At 63.1% G+C, this 19,721-nt stretch overlaps 1 protein-coding gene across 1 annotated transcript in view; it reads right to left on the bottom strand.

The window, feature by feature from the left end:
* Nucleotides 1–3,203: 3,203 nt before the first annotated feature.
* Nucleotides 3,204–19,721, bottom strand: part of LOC144489718 (histone lysine demethylase PHF8-like) — a 50,948-nt gene continuing 34,430 nt past the window's right edge. Inside the window, exons 7-11 of the mRNA XM_078207569.1 lie at nucleotides 15,845–15,934; nucleotides 12,407–12,640; nucleotides 9,749–9,870; nucleotides 7,888–8,066; nucleotides 3,204–3,660 (exon numbers count right to left, since the gene is read on the bottom strand). Coding sequence (XP_078063695.1) covers nucleotides 3,305–3,660; nucleotides 7,888–8,066; nucleotides 9,749–9,870; nucleotides 12,407–12,640; nucleotides 15,845–15,934 — 981 coding nt within the window. The 3' untranslated portion in view covers nucleotides 3,204–3,304. The remainder of the gene's footprint in view (nucleotides 3,661–7,887; nucleotides 8,067–9,748; nucleotides 9,871–12,406; nucleotides 12,641–15,844; nucleotides 15,935–19,721) is intronic.

Genomic DNA, 19,721 nt, shown 5'->3' with positions numbered 1-19,721 from the left:
GGGGCGAGAGAGAGAGACGGGGCGAGAGAGAGAGACGGGGCGAGAGAGAGAGACGGGGCGAGAGAGAGAGACGGGGCGAGAGAGAGAGACGGGGCAGAGAGAGAGACGGGCGAGAGAGAGAGACGGGGCGAGAGAGAGACGGGGCGAGAGAGAGAGACGGGGCGAGAGAGAGAGACGGGGCGAGAGAGAGAGACGGGGCGAGAGAGAGAGACGGGGCGAGAGAGAGAGACGGGGCGAGAGAGAGAGACGGGGCGAGAGAGAGAGACGGGGCGAGAGAGAGAGACGGGGCGAGAGAGAGAGACGGGGCGAGAGAGAGAGACGGGGCGAGAGAGAGAGACGGGGCGAGAGAGAGAGACGGGGCGAGAGAGAGAGACGGGGCGAGAGAGAGAGACGGGGCGAGAGAGAGAGACGGGGCGAGAGAGAGAGACGGGGCGAGAGAGAGAGACGGGGCGAGAGAGAGAGACGGGGCGAGAGAGAGAGACGGGGCGAGAGAGAGAGACGGGGCGAGAGAGAGAGACGGGGCGAGAGAGAGAGACGGGGCGAGAGAGAGAGACGGGGCGAGAGAGAGAGACGGGGCGAGAGAGAGAGACGGGGCGAGAGAGAGAGACGGGGCGAGAGAGAGAGACGGGGCGAGAGAGAGAGACGGGGCGAGAGAGAGAGACGGGGCGAGAGAGAGAGACGGGGCGAGAGAGAGAGACGGGGCGAGAGAGAGAGACGGGGCGAGAGAGAGAGACGGGGCGAGAGAGAGAGACGGGGCGAGAGAGAGAGACGGCGAGAGAGAGAGACGGGGCAGAGAGAACGAGAGAGAGAGACGGGGCGAGAGAGAGAGACGGGGCGAGAGAGAGAGACGGGGCGAGAGAGAGAGACGGGCGAGAGAGAGAGACGGGGCGAGAGAGAGAGACGGGGCGAGAGAGAGAGACGGGGCGAGAGAGAGAGACGGGGCGAGAGAGAGAGACGGAGCGAGAGAGAGAGACGGGCGAGAGAGAGAGACGGGCGAGAGAGAGAGACGGAGCGAGAGAGAGAGACGGAGCGAGAGAGAGAGACGGAGCGAGAGAGAGAGACGGAGCGAGAGAGAGAGACGGAGCGAGAGAGAGAGACGGAGCGAGAGAGAGAGACGGAGCGAGAGAGAGAGACGGAGCGAGAGAGAGAGACGGAGCGAGAGAGAGAGACGGAGCGAGAGAGAGAGACGGAGCGAGAGAGAGAGACGGAGCGAGAGAGAGAGACGGAGCGAGAGAGAGAGACGGAGCGAGAGAGAGAGACGGAGCGAGAGAGAGAGACGGAGCGAGAGAGAGAGACGGAGCGAGAGAGAGAGACGGAGCGAGAGAGAGAGACGGAGCGAGAGAGAGAGACGGAGCGAGAGAGAGAGACGGAGCGAGAGAGAGAGACGGAGCGAGAGAGAGAGACGGAGCGAGAGAGAGAGACGGAGCGAGAGAGAGAGACGGAGCGAGAGAGAGAGACGGAGCGAGAGAGAGAGACGGAGCGAGAGAGAGAGACGGAGCGAGAGAGAGAGACGGAGCGAGAGAGAGAGACGGAGCGAGAGAGAGAGACGGAGCGAGAGAGAGAGACGGAGCGAGAGAGAGAGACGGAGCGAGAGAGAGACGAGCGAGAGAGAAGACGGAGCGAGAGAGAGAGACGGAGCGAGAGAGAGAGACGGAGCGAGAGAGAGAGACGGAGCGAGAGAGAGAGACGGAGCGAGAGAGAGAGACGGAGCGAGAGAGAGAGACGGAGCGAGAGAGAGAGACGGAGCGAGAGAGAGAGACGGAGCGAGAGAGAGAGACGGAGCGAGAGAGAGAGACGGAGCGAGAGAGAGAGACGGAGCGAGAGAGAGAGACGGAGCGAGAGAGAGAGACGGAGCGAGAGAGAGAGACGGAGCGAGAGAGAGAGACGGAGCGAGAGAGAGAGACGGAGCGAGAGAGAGAGACGGAGCGAGAGAGAGAGACGGAGCGAGAGAGAGAGACGGAGCGAGAGAGAGAGACGGAGCGAGAGAGAGAGACGGAGCGAGAGAGAGAGACGGAGCGAGAGAGAGAGACGGAGCGAGAGAGAGAGACGGAGCGAGAGAGAGAGACGGAGCGAGAGAGAGAGACGGAGCGAGAGAGAGAGACGGAGCGAGAGAGAGAGACGGAGCGAGAGAGAGAGACGGAGCGAGAGAGAGAGACGGAGCGAGAGAGAGAGACGGAGCGAGAGAGAGAGACGGAGCGAGAGAGAGAGACGGAGCGAGAGAGAGAGACGGAGCGAGAGAGAGAGACGGAGCGAGAGAGAGACGGAGCGAGAGAGAGAGACGGAGCGAGAGAGAGAGACGGAGCGAGAGAGAGAGACGGAGCGAGAGAGAGAGACGGAGCGAGAGAGAGAGACGGAGCGAGAGAGAGAGACGGAGCGAGAGAGAGAGACGGAGCGAGAGAGAGAGACGGAGCGAGAGAGAGAGACGGAGCGAGAGAGAGAGACGGAGCGAGAGAGAGAGACGGAGCGAGAGAGAGAGACGGAGCGAGAGAGAGAGACGGAGCGAGAGAGAGAGACGGAGCGAGAGAGAGAGACGGAGCGAGAGAGAGAGACGGAGCGAGAGAGAGAGACGGAGCGAGAGAGAGAGACGGAGCGAGAGAGAGAGACGGAGCGAGAGAGAGAGACGGAGCGAGAGAGAGAGACGGAGCGAGAGAGAGAGACGGAGCGAGAGAGAGAGACGGAGCGAGAGAGAGAGACGGAGCGAGAGAGAGAGACGGAGCGAGAGAGAGAGACGGAGCGAGAGAGAGAGACGGAGCGAGAGAGAGAGACGGAGCGAGAGAGAGAGACGGAGCGAGAGAGAGACGGAGCGAGAGAGAGAGACGGAGCGAGAGAGAGAGACGGAGCGAGAGAGAGACGGAGCGAGAGAGAGAGACGGAGCGAGAGAGAGACGGAGCGAGAGAGAGACGGAGCGAGAGAGAGAGACGGAGCGAGAGAGAGACGGAGCGAGAGAGAGAGACGGAGCGAGAGAGAGAGACGGAGCGAGAGAGAGAGACGGAGCGAGAGAGAGAGACGGAGCGAGAGAGAGAGACGGAGCGAGAGAGAGAGACGGAGCGAGAGAGAGAGACGGAGCGAGAGAGAGAGACGGAGCGAGAGAGAGAGACGGAGCGAGAGAGAGAGACGGAGCGAGAGAGAGAGACGGAGCGAGAGAGAGAGACGGAGCGAGAGAGAGAGACGGAGCGAGAGAGAGACGGAGCGAGAGAGAGAATCAGAGCGAGAGAGAGAGAGACAGAGCGAGAGAGAGTCAGAGCGAGAGAGAGACAGAGCGAGAGAGAGAGACAGAGCGAGAGAGAGACAGAGCGAGAGAGAGTCAGAGCGAGAGAGAGACAGAGCGAGAGAGAGAGACAGAGCGAGAGAGAGAGACAGAGCGAGAGAGAGACAGAGCGAGAGAGAGAGACAGGGCGAGAGAGAGACAGGGCGAGAGAGAGACAGAGCGAGAGAGAGAGAGACAGAGCGAGAGAGAGAGACAGAGCGAGAGAGAGACAGAGCGAGAGAGAGACAGAGCGAGAGAGAGACAGAGCGAGAGAGGGTGTCGGCCTGAAAGGGAGAACCCGGCAATAATGGAAAGAAACATCCTCACCACGATATCGAAGTCCACCTCGCCCGGCTCTCGCTTGCGGGTTGGGTCCTTACATGGTTTGGCTCGAGGCAGTCGGCGTGGCAACTCTGAGGATAGAACACGTGCATAGTTTGTTGAAAGCGGTGTCACAGGTAGACCGGGCAGTGAAGAAGGCGTTTAGACACTGGCCTTCCTCAGTCAGAACACTGAGTATCGGAGTTGGGACATTATTGTACAAGTCCTTGGTGAGGCCACACTTGGAGTATTGTGTATAGTTTTGGTCACCCTTTCGGAAAGACACTGATAAACTGGAAACATAGAACATAGAACATAGAAAGCCACAGCACAAACAGGCCCTTCGGCCCACAAGTTGCGCCGATCACATCCCCACCTCTAGGCCTATCTATAGCCCTCAATCCCATTAAATCCCATGTACTCATCCAGAAGTCTCTTAAAAGACCCCAACGAGTTTGCCTCCACCACCACCGACGTCAGCCGATTCCACTCACCCACCACCCTCTGAGTGAAAAACTTACCCCTGACATCTCCTCTGTACCTACCCCCCAGCACCTTAAACCGGTGTCCTCTCGTAGCAACCATTTCAGCCCTTGGAAATAGCCTCTGAGAGTCTACCCTATCCAGACCTCTCAACATCTTGTAAACCTCTATCAGGTCACCTCTCATCCTTCGTCTCTCCAGGGAGAAGAGACCAAGCTCCCTCAACCTATCCTCATAAGGCATGCCCCCCAATCCAGGCAACATCCTTGTAAATCTCCTCTGCACCCTTTCAATGGCTTCAACATCTTTCCTGTAATGAGGTGACCAGAACTGCGCGCAGTACTCCAAGTGGGGTCTAACCAGGGTCCTATAAAGCTGCAGCATTATCTCCCGACTCCTAAACTCAATCCCTCGATTAATGAAGGCCAGTACGCCGTACGCCTTCTTGACCGCATCCTCCACCTGCGAGGCCGATTTAAGAGTCCTATGGACCCGGACCCCAAGGTCCTTCTGATCCTCTACACTGCTAAGAATGGTACCCTTCATATTATACTGCTGCTTTATCCCATTGGATCTGCCAAAATGGATCACCACACACTTATCCGGGTTGAAGTCCATCTGCCACTTCTCCGCCCAGTCTTGCATTCTATCTATGTCTCGCTGCAACTTCTGACATCCCTCCAAACTATCCACAACACCACCTACCTTGGTGTCGTCAGCAAACTTACCAACCCATCCCTCCACTTCCTCATCCAGGTCATTTATGAAAATGACAAACAGCAAGGGTCCCAGAACAGATCCCTGGGGCACTCCACTGGTCACTGACCTCCATGCAGAGAAAGACCCCTCCACAGCCACTCTCTGCCTTCTGCAGGCAAGCCAGTTCTGGATCCACAAGGCAACAGCCCCTTGGATCCCATGCCCTCTCACTTTCTCAAGAAGTCTTGCATGGGGGACCTTATCGAACGCCTTGCTGAAGTCCATATAGACCACATCCACCGCTCTTCCTTCGTCAATGTGTTTGGTCACATTTTCAAAGAACTCAACCAGGCTCGTAAGGCACGACCTGCCCTTGACAAAGCCGTGCTGACTACTTTTGATCATACTAAACTTCTCTAGATGATCATAAATCCTGTCTCTCAGGATCCTCTCCATCAACTTACCAACCACTGAGGTTAGACTCACCGGTCGGTAATTTCCCGGGCTGTCCCTGTTCCCTTTCTTGAATATAGGGACCACATCTGCAATCCTCCAATCCTCCGGAACCTCTCCCGTCTCCATCGACGATGCAAAGATCATCGCCAAAGGCTCCGCAATCTCCTCCCTCACCTCCCACAGTAACCTGGGGTACATCCCATCCGGTCCCGGCGACTTACCAACCTTGATGCCATTCAATAGTTCCAACACATCCTCTTTCTTTATGTCCACATGCTCGATCCTTTCTGTCCACCGCAAACCAGCAGTACAACCACCCAGATCCCTTTCCACCGTGAATACCGAGGTAAAGTATTCATTAAGCAGCTCCGCCATTTCTAACGGTTCCGCACAAACTTTTCCCCCTTCACCTTTTAAGGGTCCTATGCCTTCACATCTCATCCTTTTACTCTTGACATATTTGTAGAAAGCCTTGGGATTCTCCTTAATCTTACCCGCCAAGGCCTTCTCATGACCCCTTCTCGCTCTCCTAATTTCCTTCTTAAGCTCCTTCCTACATCCCGTATACTCCTCTAAATCCTTAACTCCTCCTAGCTCTCTGAACCTTCTGTACGCCTCTCTTTTCTTATTCACCAGGTTCATCACAACCTTCGTGCACCACGGTTCCCGTACCCTACCAACACCCCCCTGTCTCATCGGAACGTTGTCATGCAGAGCTCCAGACAAACATTCCTTGAAAATCCTCCACTTTCCTTCGGTACTTTTCCCCAAGAATGCCTCCTTCCAATTTACCCGTCTAATTTCCTCCCTGATGACACTGTATTTCCCTTTACTCCAGAGAAACACTTTCCTAGCCTGCCTGATCCTATCTCTTTCCAATGCTATCGTGAAGGAGATAGAATTATGATCGCTATCCCCAAGATGCTCACCCACCGAGAGATCCTCCACCTGTCCAGGCTCATTAGCCAGCACCAGATCAAGTACAGCCTCTCCTCTAGTAGGCTTATCCACATACTGTGTCAGGAAAGAGTGCAGAGAAGATTTCCCAGGATGTTGCCAGGACTACTGGGGCCTGAGTTATAGGGAGCGGTTGGCCAGAATGGGACTTTATTCCTTGGAACGTAGGAGAATGAGGGGTGACGTTACTGAGGTGGATAAACTCATGAGGGACAGAGATAGGATGAACGCCCGGAGACTTTTTCCCAGGGAAGGGGAATTGAAAACTAGAGGGCAGAGGTTAAAGGTGAGAGGGGAAAGATTGCAAAGGGACCTGAGGGGCAACTTCTTCACGCAGAGGGTGGTGTGAATGTGGAATGAGCTGCCAGAGACAGTGGTTGAGGCGGGTTCGACAGCAACATTTAAAAAGCATTTGGATAAGTACATGGATGGGAAAGGATTCGAGAGGGATATGGGCCAAACGCGGGCAATTGGGACTAGTTGGAGGGGCAGCATGGACTGGTTGGGCCGAAGGGCCTGTTTCCGTGCAAATGCTGGGAACTGACTGCATTCAAACAAAAGCAAGTGATGTCTTGGCAACCACGAAACCATGTTGTAAAAACTCATCTGGTTCACTAATGTCCCCTTTAGAGAGAAGGAAATCTGCCATCCTTACCCGGTCTGGCCTACCTGTGACTTCGGATCCCACATAGCAACGTGGCTGCCTCCTAACTGCCCCTCTGAAATGGCCCGAGCCAGCCAGTCAGGTTAGGGGGCAATCAGGGAGGGACAACAACTGCGGTCCCAGCCCTGCGAAGTCTACGTTCCGCGAAAGAATGAATGTTAGAAAACCTAGTGGCGAGAGCCGGTAACTGCAGTGTGACAGATAAATGTTTACATCCTGGACTGCCATTTACTTATTTCCTGGGGAACAGTTTCAGCATTACTGGCAGGAAGGAAGGCAGGAGTTTGGACAACAAATGCTACTGTGTTGAAGATGTTAAATAGGGAGGTGGAGGGACAACGATGTATTATCATCAGTCACATTATTTCATCCAACCTGCAGCTTTGGGCTCCTGTTCAGGCTGCTGACTCACACGGGACACGACAGGTTGAGTGGCCAAGATTACATATCAGGCAAGGTCAGCGTGAGCCGGTGTTGACCCCTCGCCCACCCTACTCCACCCAGTTACCCCCTCAGCTTTTATCCACAGCACTCCCTCCCCCCCCCCCCCCCAACACCCCGGGCCCGGGCTGATACTCGCAGCGGCAAATTGGCCACACGTATCCAGACTTAGAACAATGACCATGGTTGGGTTGGCTGTGTCGGGCTTTGGCATGTCCCGAGCTGGGGAAAGAAGCCATGGAACTGCAGATTTTCCATGTTTCCCGGTCTGGAGTGCTCGAGGAGGTGCTGGATATTCAGAAGAAGCATGAGTAGACCGTCGAGCCTGCTCCACCATTCAACACAATCATTAAGCTGACCTTTCTCTGCACCCTAGCTATGAGTGTACCACTACAATCTGCATCCTCTCCTTTCCTTCTCCCCTCTGTACTCAGTAAACGGGATGCTTTGTCTGGATAGTGCGCAAGACACAATACTTTCCACTGTGTTCCGATGTGACAATAATAAATCAAATTACGTCAGTGGGGATCGAGCTATCCATACGGATTAGATAATCTTTCACGGTGGGAGCGCGGGGATGGGGTTGATGTGGAGAGGTTTATAAAGAGCAGGATCTTACTCAGCAGCTTCTTTGTGGCGTTCATCGCCCTGCGTTCCTTGCGTGGCGTCTCATCGATCTGTAAATCGTCCTCGGAATCATAGTCGTACTCATCCTTGATGCAGCGTTTGACCCCCTTCAGCATGCCAAAGAGCGGCTCAAATGTCCCTGGGGCTGTCTGAAACCTCACCCCCTTGTTACTGGAGGAGGAGGAGGAGAGTTAGAGCGCTCACACAATACCGTGCTTAGCTTAGGCCCCCTTATCCGCGGGAAGATGTATCATTGTCAGAGGAAGCACGGAGGAGCTTTACCAGGATGATCCCAGGTACGGAGAGAGTGCCATATGAGGAGAGGTTGGGTGTGAACTCCTTTGGGAGTTCAGAAGGACGAGACACGATATGATTGAAGTGACCCTCAGGGGGTTTAGACAAATGTCGGGAGGTGTTTCCATTGCACCGCCCCAGCGACGGGTCTGGAGAAGAATCCCTTCAGCGGGATTTTCCAGCCACTCTCGCCCCAAGGCCAGAATTTCCCACCCGGAGTCAACGGACCTTTGCATGACCCACCCCTGCCCCCTACGATTCCCGGGGCAGGCGGGACGGAGAAATTCTGCCCGGTCTCTCAAAGGAACGTGAATCTTAGGAATTCTTTCCCCCGGGAATCTGTGGGAGCCGGGTCTGTGAGCACTATCAATGCTGGGATTGGGGAATTGAGGGCTGTGGAGAGAAGGGGTTCTGTAAAGCAAGGAGATTTCCCTCCCAGGCTAACTCACCCTATTCAGCGCCTGTTCGGAGAATTTAGCATGGCCAATGCACCCTAACCCGCACATCTTTCAGACTGTGGGAGGAAAATGGAGCACTTGGAGGAAACCCACGCAGACGCGGGGAGAACGTGCAAACTCCACACAGACAGTGACCTAAACTGGGAATCGAACCCGGGTCCCTGGCGCTGTGAGGCAGCAGTGCAAACTATTGTGCCACCGTGCCGCCCTATGGCGTGGCCACAGACGCATTGGCACGTTGAGACCTGAGGGTGTGGGGGTCTGAGCACTGGTGGGAAACTGGCAGACTTCAGGTGTGGTGGGGGGCTGGTTTGGGGAGGTTGGCCGTGTGAGTGAGGGCGTATGCGGGAGCAGGGGCGGGGGGGGGGGGGGGGGGGGGGGGGGGGGGGAGGGAGGGTTGAGGGGATGGCAGGTGAGCACAAGAGTGTACGCACGTGATGATGGATGAGTGCAAGAATGTGTGTAAAACAGAATAAGAGTGTGAGGGAAGGGTAACAGAGTGTGAAAGAGATAGTTACAGCACAGACACAACTAGCCTCAGCCAGTTTGAAGGTCAGGTAGAGCGGTGCGAACATGAACTGGCGTGGCTGCAATGCCCAAGTCCCCAGTTCAGTGAATAGGGCGGCACGGTGACACAGTGGCCAGCGACCCGGCTCTGGGTGACTGTCTGGAGTTTGCACGTTCTCCCCGTGTCTGCGTGGGTTTCCTCCGGGTGCTCCGGTTTGCTCTCTCAGTCCGAAGGTGTGCCACTTATGTGGATTGGCCGTGTTAAATTGCCCCTTAGATGTGTAGGTTAGGGGAGGTAGCGGGGCAAACAGATTACGGGAATAGCGCCTGGGGAGGAGGCTTTGTCTGGGCAGACTCAATGGGCCAAATGGCCTCTTTGTGCACTGCAGGGATTCTATGATTGTAAGTAGAGAGACACTGGGGAAAGCTACAGCACCGCTCCAGCTGGTAGCCACAGCGTGCAACTACAACCTGACAACTGATATCGGAAAACGTTCCAGGGAGAGGTTGATGTGGAAAGCATGACCAATGCTTGTGGCAATGGGCTCCCCCCCGGAGATGAGGGGAATGACCGAAGCAGCCACTTGAACTTGCCTCATGATCTTGCCGTTGGAAAGCACGAAGCGTAACTTGCTGTCATCCAGGCCGACTGAGGCATCCATTGCCAGCTCCCCCTCGAACGCCTCCACCTGCAGCTGGGAGCTGGGCACGTCGCGCTGTGAACAGGACACAGGAGAGGCGTCAGGAAGACAAAGGGAGGCCAATGGCCCTTCATTTCTTTTCCAGGCAGTGCAGGGCTCGAGCACGTGACCTCTCGTACATCCCTCCAAGGTTTCAGTAAAGGGGGGGGGGGAAGAGAGAGAGAGAGGGGGAGAGAGAGAGAGAGAGGGGGAGAGAGAGAGAGGGGGTCGGGGGGGAGAAAGAGAGAGAGGGGGTCGGGGGGGAGAAAGAGAGAGGGGGGGTCGGGGGGGAGAAAGAGAGAGAGGGGGTCGGGGGGGAGAAAGAGAGAGAGGGGGTCGGGGGGGAGAAAGAGAGAGGGGGGTCGGGGGGGAGAAAGAGAGAGAGGGGGTCGGGGGGGAGAAAGAGAGAGAGGGGGTCGGGGGGAGAAAGAGAGAGGGGGGGTCGGGGGGGAGAAAGAGAGAGAGGGGGTCGGGGGGGAGAAAGAGAGAGAGGGGGTCGGGGGGGAGAAAGAGAGGGGGTCGGGGGGGGGGGGAAGAGAGGGTCGGGGAGCGGGGCGAGGGGGAGCGGGGCGAGGGGGAGCGGGGCGAGGGGGAGCGGGGCGAGGGGGAGCGGGGCGAGGGGGAGCGGGGCGAGGGGGAGCGGGGCGAGGGGGAGCGGGGCGAGGGGGAGCGGGGCGAGGGGAGCGGGGCGAGGGGGAGCGGGGCGAGGGGGAGCGGGGCGAGGGGGAGCGGGGCGAGGGGGAGCGGGGCGAGGGGGAGCGGGGCGAGGGGAGCGGGGCGAGGGGGAGCGGGGCGAGGGGGAGCGGGGCGAGGGGGAGCGGGGCGAGGGGGAGCGGGGCGAGGGGGAGCGGGGCGAGGGGGAGCGGGGCGAGGGGGAGCGGGGCGAGGGGGAGCGGGGCGAGGGGGAGCGGGGCGAGGGGGAGCGGGGCGAGGGGGAGCGGGGCGAGGGGGAGCGGGGCGAGGGGGAGCGGGGCGAGGGGGAGCGGGGCGAGGGGGAGCGGGGCGAGGGGGAGCGGGGCGAGGGGGAGCGGGGCGAGGGGGAGCGGGGCGAGGGGGAGCGGGGCGAGGGGAGCGGGGCGAGGGGGAGCGGGGCGAGGGGGAGCGGGGCGAGGGGGAGCGGGGCGAGGGGAGCGGGGCGAGGGGGAGCGGGGCGAGGGGGAGCGGGGCGAGGGGGAGCGGGGCGAGGGGGAGCGGGGCGAGGGGGAGCGGGGCGAGGGGGAGCGGGGCGAGGGGAGCGGGGCGAGGGGGAGCGGGGCGAGGGGGAGCGGGGCGAGGGGGAGCGGGGCGAGGGGGCGGGAGGGGGAGCGGGGCGAGGGGGAGCGGGGCGAGGGGGAGCGGGGCGAGGGGGAGCGGGGCGAGGGGGAGCGGGGCGAGGGGGAGCGGGGCGAGGGGGAGCGGGGCGAGGGGGAGCGGGGCGAGGGGGAGCGGGGCGAGGGGGAGCGGGGCGAGGGGGAGCGGGGCGAGGGGGAGCGGGGCGAGGGGGAGCGGGGGAGCGGGGCGAGGGGGAGCGGGGCGAGGGGGAGCGGGGCGAGGGGGAGCGGGGCGAGGGGGAGCGGGGCGAGGGGGAGCGGGGCGAGGGGGAGCGGGGCGAGGGGGAGCGGGGCGAGGGGGAGCGGGGCGAGGGGGAGCGGGGCGAGGGGGAGCGGGGCGAGGGGGAGCGGGGCGAGGGGGAGCGGGGCGAGGGGGAGCGGGAAGAGGGGGAGCGGGAAGAGGGGGAGCGGGAAGAGGGGGAGCGGGAAGAGGGGGAGCGGGAAGAGGGGGAGCGGGGAAGAGGGGGAGCGGGAAGAGGGGGAGCGGGAAGAGGGGGAGCGGGAAGAGGGGGAGCGGGAAGAGGGGGAGCGGGAAGAGGGGGAGCGGGAAGAGGGGAGCGGGAAGAGGGGGGAGCGGGAAGAGGGGGAGCGGGAAGAGGGGGAGCGGGAAGAGGGGGAGCGGGAAGAGGGGGAGCGGGAAGAGGGGGAGCGGGAAGAGGGGGAGCGGGAAGAGGGGGAGCGGGAAGAGGGGGAGCGGGAAGAGGGGGAGCGGGAAGAGGGGGAGCGGGAAGAGGGGGAGCGGGAAGAGGGGGAGCGGAAGAGGGGAGCGGGAAGAGGGGGAGCGGGAAGAGGGGGAGCGGGAAGAGGGGAGCGGGAAGAGGGGGAGCGGGAAGAGGGGGAGCGGGAAGAGGGGGAGCGGGAAGAGGGGGAGGGGGAAGAGGGGGAGGGGGAAGAGGGGGAGGGGGACGAGTGGGAGGGGGAAGAGTGGGAGGGGGAAGTGTGGGAGGGGGAAGAGTGGGAGGGGGAAGAGTGGGAGGGGGAAGAGTGGGAGGGGGAAGAGTGGGAGGGGGAAGAGTGGGAGGGGGAAGAGTGGGAGGGGGAAGAGTGGGAGGGGGAAGAGTGGGAGGGGGAAGAGTGGGAGGGGGAAGAGTGGGAGGGGGAAGAGTGGGAGGGGGAAGAGTGGGAGGGGGAAGAGTGGGAGGGGGAAGAGTGGGAGCGAGAGGCTGGGTGGGAGTGACAATCCCTGTGACCCCACATTTCTCCACATTCAGAAGGTTACCCGAGCAGGGGAGACACTGCCCGCCGCAGGGAAACACCCTCACCTTCTCCTTTTTGGGAGACCCCAGTTTCTGCAGCGTCTGTTTGGTGTGCATCTCCAGGAGATCCAGGTCTGGTGTCAGCAATCCCACCGGCTCCTTCCCTCTCTTTCCCTTCCTCTTGCCGCTGTCCTTCGGCAGGCCTCCCTTCTTACGGCCGGGTTTCTCGTTGTTGCCGGGGGTGATGAGCGTCTGTGGGCTGCGGTGTAGGCCGAACGGCCCACCCACCTTCCCTGCGGTCTGACAAAACACAGCGGGACACTGGATAAGCTTTCAAATAGTCCCCGGCAGGCAAACAGTTAACAGAGCGGCACCGAGGGAGCACGGGACTGTGGGAGGGTCAGTGCTGAGGGAGCGCCGCACTGTGGGAGGGTCAGTGCTGAGGGAGCGTCGCACTGTGGGAGGGTCAGTGCTGAGGGAGCGCCGCACTGTGGGAGGGTCAGTGCTGAGGGAGCGTCGCACTGTGGGAGGGTCAGTGCTGAGGGAGTGCTGCACTGTGGGAGGGTCAGTGCTGAGGGAGTGCTGCACTGTGGGACGGTCAGTGCTGAGGGAGCGCCGCACTGTGGGAGGGTCAGTGCTGAGGGAGCGCCGCACTGTCGGAGGGTCAGTGCTGAGGGAGCGCCGCACTGTGGGAGGGTCAGTGCTGAGGGAGCGCCGCACTGTGGGAGTGTCAGTGCTGAGGGAGCGCCGCACTGTGGGAGGGTCAGTGCTGAGGGAGCGCCGCACTGTGGGAGGGTCAGTGCTGAGGGAGCGCCGCACTGTGGGAGGGTCAGTGCTGAGGGAGCGCCGCACTGTGGGAGGGTCAGTGCTGAGGGAGTGCTGCACTGTGGGAGGGTCAGTGCTGAGGGAGTGCCGCACTGTGGGAGGGTCAGTGCTGAGGGAGCGCCGCACTGTGGGAGGGTCAGTGCTGAGGGAGCGCCGCACTGTGGGAGGGTCAGTGCTGAGGGAGCGCCGCACTGTGGGAGGGTCAGTGCTGAGGGAGTGCTGCACTGTGGGAGGGTCAGTGCTGAGGGAGCGCCGCACTGTGGGGAGGGTCAGTGCTGAGGGAGCGCCGCACTGTGGGAGGGTCAGTGCTGAGGGAGTGCTGCACTGTGGGAGGGTCAGTGCTGAGGGAGCGCCGCACTGTGGGAGGGTCAGTGCCGAGGGAGTGCTGCACTGTGGGAGGGTCAGTGCTGAGGGAGCGCCGCACTGTGGGAGGGTCAGTGCCGAGGGAGTGGTGCACTGTGGGAGGGTCAGTGCTGAGGGAGCGCCGCACTGTGGGAGGGTCAGTGCTGAGGGAGCGCCGCACTGTGGGAGGGTCAGTGCTGAGGGAGTGCTGCACTGTGGGAGGGTCAGTGCTGAGGGAGCGCCGCACTGTGGGAGGGTCAGTGCTGAGGGAGCGCCGCACTGTGGGAGGGTCAGTGCCGAGGGAGTGCTGCACTGTGGGAGGGTCAGTGCTGAGGGAGCGCCGCACTGTGGGAGGGTCAGTGCTGAGGGAGCGCCGCACTGTGGGAGGGTCAGTGCCGAGGGAGCGCTGCACTGTGGGAGGGTCAGTGCTGAGGGAGCGCCGCACTGTGGGAGGGTCAGTGCTGAGGGAGCGCCGCACTGTGGGAGGGTCAGTGCCGAGGGAGTGCTGCACTGTGGGAGGGTCAGTGCTGAGGGAGCGCCGCACTGTGGGAGGGTCAGTGCCGAGGGAGTGCTGCACTGTGGGAGGGTCAGTGCTGAGGGAGTGCTGCACTGTGGGAGGGTCAGTGCTGAGGGAGTGCTGCACTGTGGGAGGGTCAGTGCTGAGGGAGCGCCGCACTGTGGGAGGGTCAGTGCTGAGGGAGCACCGCACTGTGGGAGGGTCAGTGCTGAAGGAGCGCCGCACTGTGGGAGGGTCAGTGCTGAGGGAGCGCCGCACTGTGGGAGGGTCAGTGCTGAGGGAGCGCCGCACTGTGGGAGGGTCAGTGCTGAGGGAGCGCCGCACTGTGGGAGGGTCAGTGCTGAGGGAGCGCCGCACTGTGGGAGGGTCAGTGCTGAGGGAGCACCGCACTGTGGGAGGGTCAGTGCTGAGGGAGTGCCGCACTGTGGGAGGGTCAGTGCTGAGCGAGTGCCGCACTGTGGGAGGGTCAGTGCTGAGGGAGCACCGCACTGTGGGAGGATCAGTGCTGAGGGAGTGCCGCACTGTGGGAGGGTCAGTGCTGAGGGAGTGCCGCACTGTGGGAGGGTCAGTGCTGAGGGAGTGCCGCACTGTGGGAGGGTCAGTGTTGAGGGAGCGCCGCACTGTGGGAGGGTCAGTGCTGAGGGAGCGCCGCACTGTGGGAGGGTCAGTGCTGAGGGAGCGCCGCACTGTGGGAGGTCAGTGCTGAGGGAGCGCCGCACTGTGGGAAGGTCAGTGCTGAGGGAGCGCCGCACTGTGGGAGGGTCAGTGCTGAGGGAGCGCCGCACTGTGGGAAGGTCAGTGCTGAGCGAGTGCCGCACTGTGGGAGGGTCAGTGCTGAGGGAGCGCCACACTGTGGGAGGGTCAGTGCTGAGGGAGCGCCGCACTGTGGGAGGGTCAGTGCTGAGGGAGTGCCGCACTGTGGGAGGGTCAGTGCTGAGGGAGTGCCGCACTATGGGAGGGTCAGTGCTGAGGGAGCGCCGCACTGTGGGAGGGTCAGTGCTGAGGGAGCGCCGCACTGTGGGAGGGTCAGTGCTGAGGGAGCGCCGCACTGTGGGAGGGTCAGTGCTGAGGGAGTGCCGCACTGTGGGAGGGTCAGTGCTGAGGGAGCGCCACACTGTGGGAGGGTCAGTGCTGAGGGAGCGCCGCACTGTGGGAGGGTCAGTGCTGAGGGTGGGTCAGTGCTGAGGGTGGGTCAGTGCTGAGGGAGGGTCAGTGCTGAGGGGGCGCCACACTGTGGGAGGGTCAGTGCTGAGGGAGCGCCGCACTGTGGGAGGGTCAGTGCTGAGGGAGCGCCGCACTGTGGGAGGGTCAGTGCTGAGGGTGCGCCGCACTGTGAGGGGGTCAGTGCAGAGGGAGCACCACACTGTGGAAGGGTCAGTGCTGAGGGAGCGCCGCACTGTGGGAGGGTCAGTGCTGAGGGAGCGCCGCACTGTGGGAGGGTCAGTGCTGAGGGAGCGCCACACTGTGGGAGGGTCAGTGATGAGGGAGCGCCCACTGTGAGGGGGTCAGTGCTGAAGGAGGGCCGCACTGTGAGGGGGTCAGTGCTGAGGGAGCGCCGCACTGTGAGGGGGTCAGTGCTGAGGGAGCGCCGCACTGTGAGGGGGGTCAGTGCTGAGGGAGCGCCGCACTGTGAGGGGGTCAGTGCTGAGGGAGCGCCGCACTGTGAGGGGTCAGTGCTGAGGGAGCGCCGCACTGTGAGGGGGTCAGTGCAGTACGGAGGGCAGTGCGGAGGGGGTGGAGCTAGTACAGGTGAAACCTTCGCCCCAGCGAAGTATGGAAAGAGTTGGAAATACAGCAGACGCACAGTGTATAACACTCACATCCACCAGGCGAATCTCTTTGGCGAGATCTTTGATGAGTTGTGCAGTCCGAATGGTCTCAGGAATTTCATCCTCGTGCTCAGAGAGAGCCTAACATACAGAAAATAAATCAGCAGGAATTAAATCATTTCGCTGTGAAAACCTCTCAACCTCACTGACATTATGAGACTAGTGGAGGCCATTCAGCCCCTCTCCATGATCTCCAAGGTAGCACGGGGACGTGGCAACTTCTTCCAAGCTGTTCCCAGCATTACCTCTAATTCTATATTTTACTCTTGTTCCATGTTTCTCAAACTACATTCTGACTGTTTTAAACAGTACATTCTGCACCCACTTCTTTCCTGCTCTGTGTCTGGTCTGCTTTGCCCTGTATCCCAATACACGTGACAATAATAAAACAAACCAAATGTACAGGAACAGGAGGAGGCCATTCAGCCCCTCTCCATCCTGATATACAGGAACAGGAGGAGGCCATTCAGCCCCTCTCCATCCTGATATACAGGAACAGGAGGAGGCCATTCAGCCCCTCTCCATCCTGATATACAGGAACAGGAGGAGGCCATTCAGCCCCTCTCCATCCTGATATACAGGAACAGGAGGAGGCCATTCAGCCCCTCTCCATCCTGATATACAGGAACAGGAGGAGGCCATTCAGCCCCTCTCCATCCTGATATACAGGAACAGGAGGAGGCCATTCAGCCCCTCTCCATCCTGATATACAGGAACAGGAGGAGGCCATTCAGCCCCTCTCCATCCTGATATACAGGAACAGGAGGAGGCCATTCAGCCCCTCTCCATCCTGATATACAGGAACAGGAGGAGGCCATTCAGCCCCTCTCCATCCTGATATACAGGAACAGGAGGAGGCCATTCAGCCCCTCTCCATCCTGATCTACAGGGACAGGAGGAGGCCATTCAGCCCCTCTCGAGCCCATTCCACCCGTGAATTCAATCCAGGCTGGTCGATATCTTCATTCCATCTCCCCGCACCCTCAATCTTGTTTTGAATTCTCCGATTGGTCCCCAGTCTCAGCAGCTTGGGAGAGGGTTGCAGATTCCTGGTGCCGTGTGTGAGAGGAAGTACTTGCTGACGCCAGCCTCTCATTTTCAGGTTATCCCCCCACTTGTTCGAGCCAGCCCCGCGCCCCCCCTCTGCTCTAACCCGCGCCGCACCCCCCCTCTGCTCCAACCCGCCCCGCACCCCCCCTCTGCTCGAACCCGCCCCGCGCCCCCCCTCTGCTCTAACCCGCCCCGCACCCCCCCTCTGCTCCAGCCCGCCCCGCACCCCCCCTCTGCTCCAGCCCGCCCCGCAACCCCCCTCTGCTCTAACCCGCCCCGCACCCCCCTCTGCGCTAACCCGCCCCGCACCCCCCCTCTGCTCTAACCCGCCCCGCGCCCCCCTCTGCTCCAGCCCGCCCCGCACCCCCCCCTGCTCTAACGCGCCCCGTGCCCCCCCCTGCTCTAACCCGCCCCGTGCCCCCCCTTGCTCTAACCCGCCCCGCGCCCCCTCCCGCTCTAACCCGCCCCATGCCCCCCCCTGCTCTAACCCGCCCCGCGCCCCCCCTCTGCTCTAACCCGCCCCGTGCCCCCCCCTCTGCTCTAACCCGCCCCGTGCCCCCCCCTCTGCTCCAGCCCGCACCGCGCCCCCCTCTGCTCCAACCCGCCCCGTGCCCCCCCTCTGCTCTAACCCGCCCCGTGCCCTCCCCTCTGCTCCAGCCCGCCCCGCGCCCCCCCTCTGCTCTAACCCGCCCCGCACCCCCCCTCTGCTCCAACCCGCCCCGCGCCCCCCCCTCTGCTCTAACCCGCCCCGCGCCCCCCCCTCTGCTCTAACCCGCCCCGCGCCCCCCCTCTGCTCCAGCCCGCCCCGCGCCCCCCCTCTGCTCCAGCCCGCCCCGCGCCCCCCCTCTGCTCTAACCCGCCCCGCGCCCCCCCTCTGCTCCAGCCCACCCCGTGCCCCCCTCTGCTCTAACCCGCCCCGCGCCCCCCCTCTGCTCTAACCCGCCCCGCGCCCCCCCTCTGCTCTAACCCGCCCCGCACCCCCCCTCTGCTCTAACCCGCCCCGCACCCCCCCTCTGCTCTAACCCGCCCCGCGCCCCGCCTCTGCTCTAACCCGCCCCGCGCCCCCCCTCTGCTCTAACCCGCCCCGCGCCCCCCCTCTGCTCTAACCCGCCCCGCGCCCCCCCTCTGCTCTAACCCGCCCCGCGCCCCCCCTCTGCTCTAACCCACCCCGCGCCCCCCTTCGGCTCTAACCCGCCCCGCGCCCCCCCCTCTGCTCTAACCCACCCCGCGCCCCCCCCTCTGCTCTAACCCACCCCGCGCCCCCCCTCTGCTCTAACCCACCCCGCGCCCCCCCTCTGCTCTAACCCACCCCGCGCCCCCCCTCTGCTCTAACCCACCCCGCGCCCCCCCTCTGCTCTAACCCACCCCGCGCCCCCCTCTGCTCTAACCTGCCCCGCACCCCCCCCTGCTCTAACCCGCCCCGCGCACCCCTCTGCTCCAGCCCGCCCCGCACCCCCCCTCTGCTCTAACCCACCCCCGCCCCCCCCTCTGCTCTAACCCACCCCGCGCCACCCCCTCTGCTCTAACCCACCCCGCGCCCCCCCTCGGCTCTAACCCGCCACGCGCCCCCCCTCTGCTCTAACCCGCCCCGCGACCCCCCTCTGCTTTAACCCACCCCGCGCCCCCCCCTCTGCTCTAACCCTCCCCGCGCCCCCCCTCTGCTCCAACCCACCCCGCACCCCCCCCCCTCTGCTCTAACCCGCCCCGCGCCACCCCTCTGCTCGAACCCGTCCCGCGCCCCCCTCTGCTCTAGCCCGCCCCGCGCCCCCCCTCTGCTCTAACCCGCCCCGCACCCCCCCCTCTGCTCTAACCCGCCCCGCGCCCCCCCTCTGCTCTAACCCGGCCCGCGCCCCCCCTCTGCTCGAACCCGGCCCGCGCCCCCCCTCTGCTCTAACCCGCCCCGTGCCCCCCCTCTGCTCTAGCCCGCCCCGCGCCCCCCTCTGCTCTAACCCGCCCCGCAACCCCCCTCTGCTCTAACCCGCCCCGCACCCCCCCTCTGCTCCAGCCCGCCCCGCGCCCCCCCTCTGCTCTAACCCGCCCCGCAACCCCCCTCTGCTCTAACCCGCCCCGCGCCCCCCCTCTGCTCCAGCCCGCCCCGCACCCCCCCTCTGCTCTAACCCGCCCGCACCCCCTCTCTGCTCTAACCCGCCCCGCCCCTCTGCTCTAACCCGCCCCGCGCCCCCCCTCTGCTCTAACCCGCCCCGCGCCCCCCCTCTGCTCCAGCCCGCCCCGCACCCCCCCTCTGCTCCAACCCGCCCCGCGCCCCCCCCTCTGCTCTAACCCGCCCCGCGCCCCCCCCTCTGCTCTAACCCGCCCCGCGCCCCCCCTCTGCTCCAGCCCGCCCCGTGCCCCCCCTCTGCTCCAGCCCGCCCCGCGCCCCCCCTCTGCTCTAACCCGCCCCGCGCCCCCCCTCTGCTCCAGCCCACCCCGTGCCACCCTCTGCTCTAACCCGCCCCGCGCCCCCCCTCTGCTCTAACCCGCCACGCGCCCCCCCTCTGCTCTAACCCGCCCCGCACCCCCCCTCTGCTCTAACCCGCCCCGCACCCCCCCTCTGCTCTAAACCGCCCCGCGCCCCCCCTCTGCTCTAACCCGCCCCGCGCCCCCCCTCTGCTCTAACCCGCCCCGCGCCCCCCCTCTGCTCTAACCCGCCCCGCGCCCCCCCTCTGCTCTAACCCACCCCGCGCCCCCCTTCGGCTCTAACCCGCCCCGCGCCCCCCCCTCTGCTCTAACCCACCCCGCGCCCCCCCCTCTGCTCTAACCCACCCCGCGCCCCCCCTCTGCTCTAACCCACCACGCGCCCCCCCTCTGCTCTAACCCA

Source organism: Mustelus asterias, unplaced genomic scaffold (genome assembly GCF_964213995.1).
Source record: "Mustelus asterias unplaced genomic scaffold, sMusAst1.hap1.1 HAP1_SCAFFOLD_2465, whole genome shotgun sequence".
In the NCBI taxonomy this organism is placed as follows: domain Eukaryota; kingdom Metazoa; phylum Chordata; class Chondrichthyes; order Carcharhiniformes; family Triakidae; genus Mustelus; species Mustelus asterias.
The sequence above is the reverse complement of the archived record's forward strand: the minus strand, read 5'-3'. Positions and strand labels throughout refer to the sequence as shown.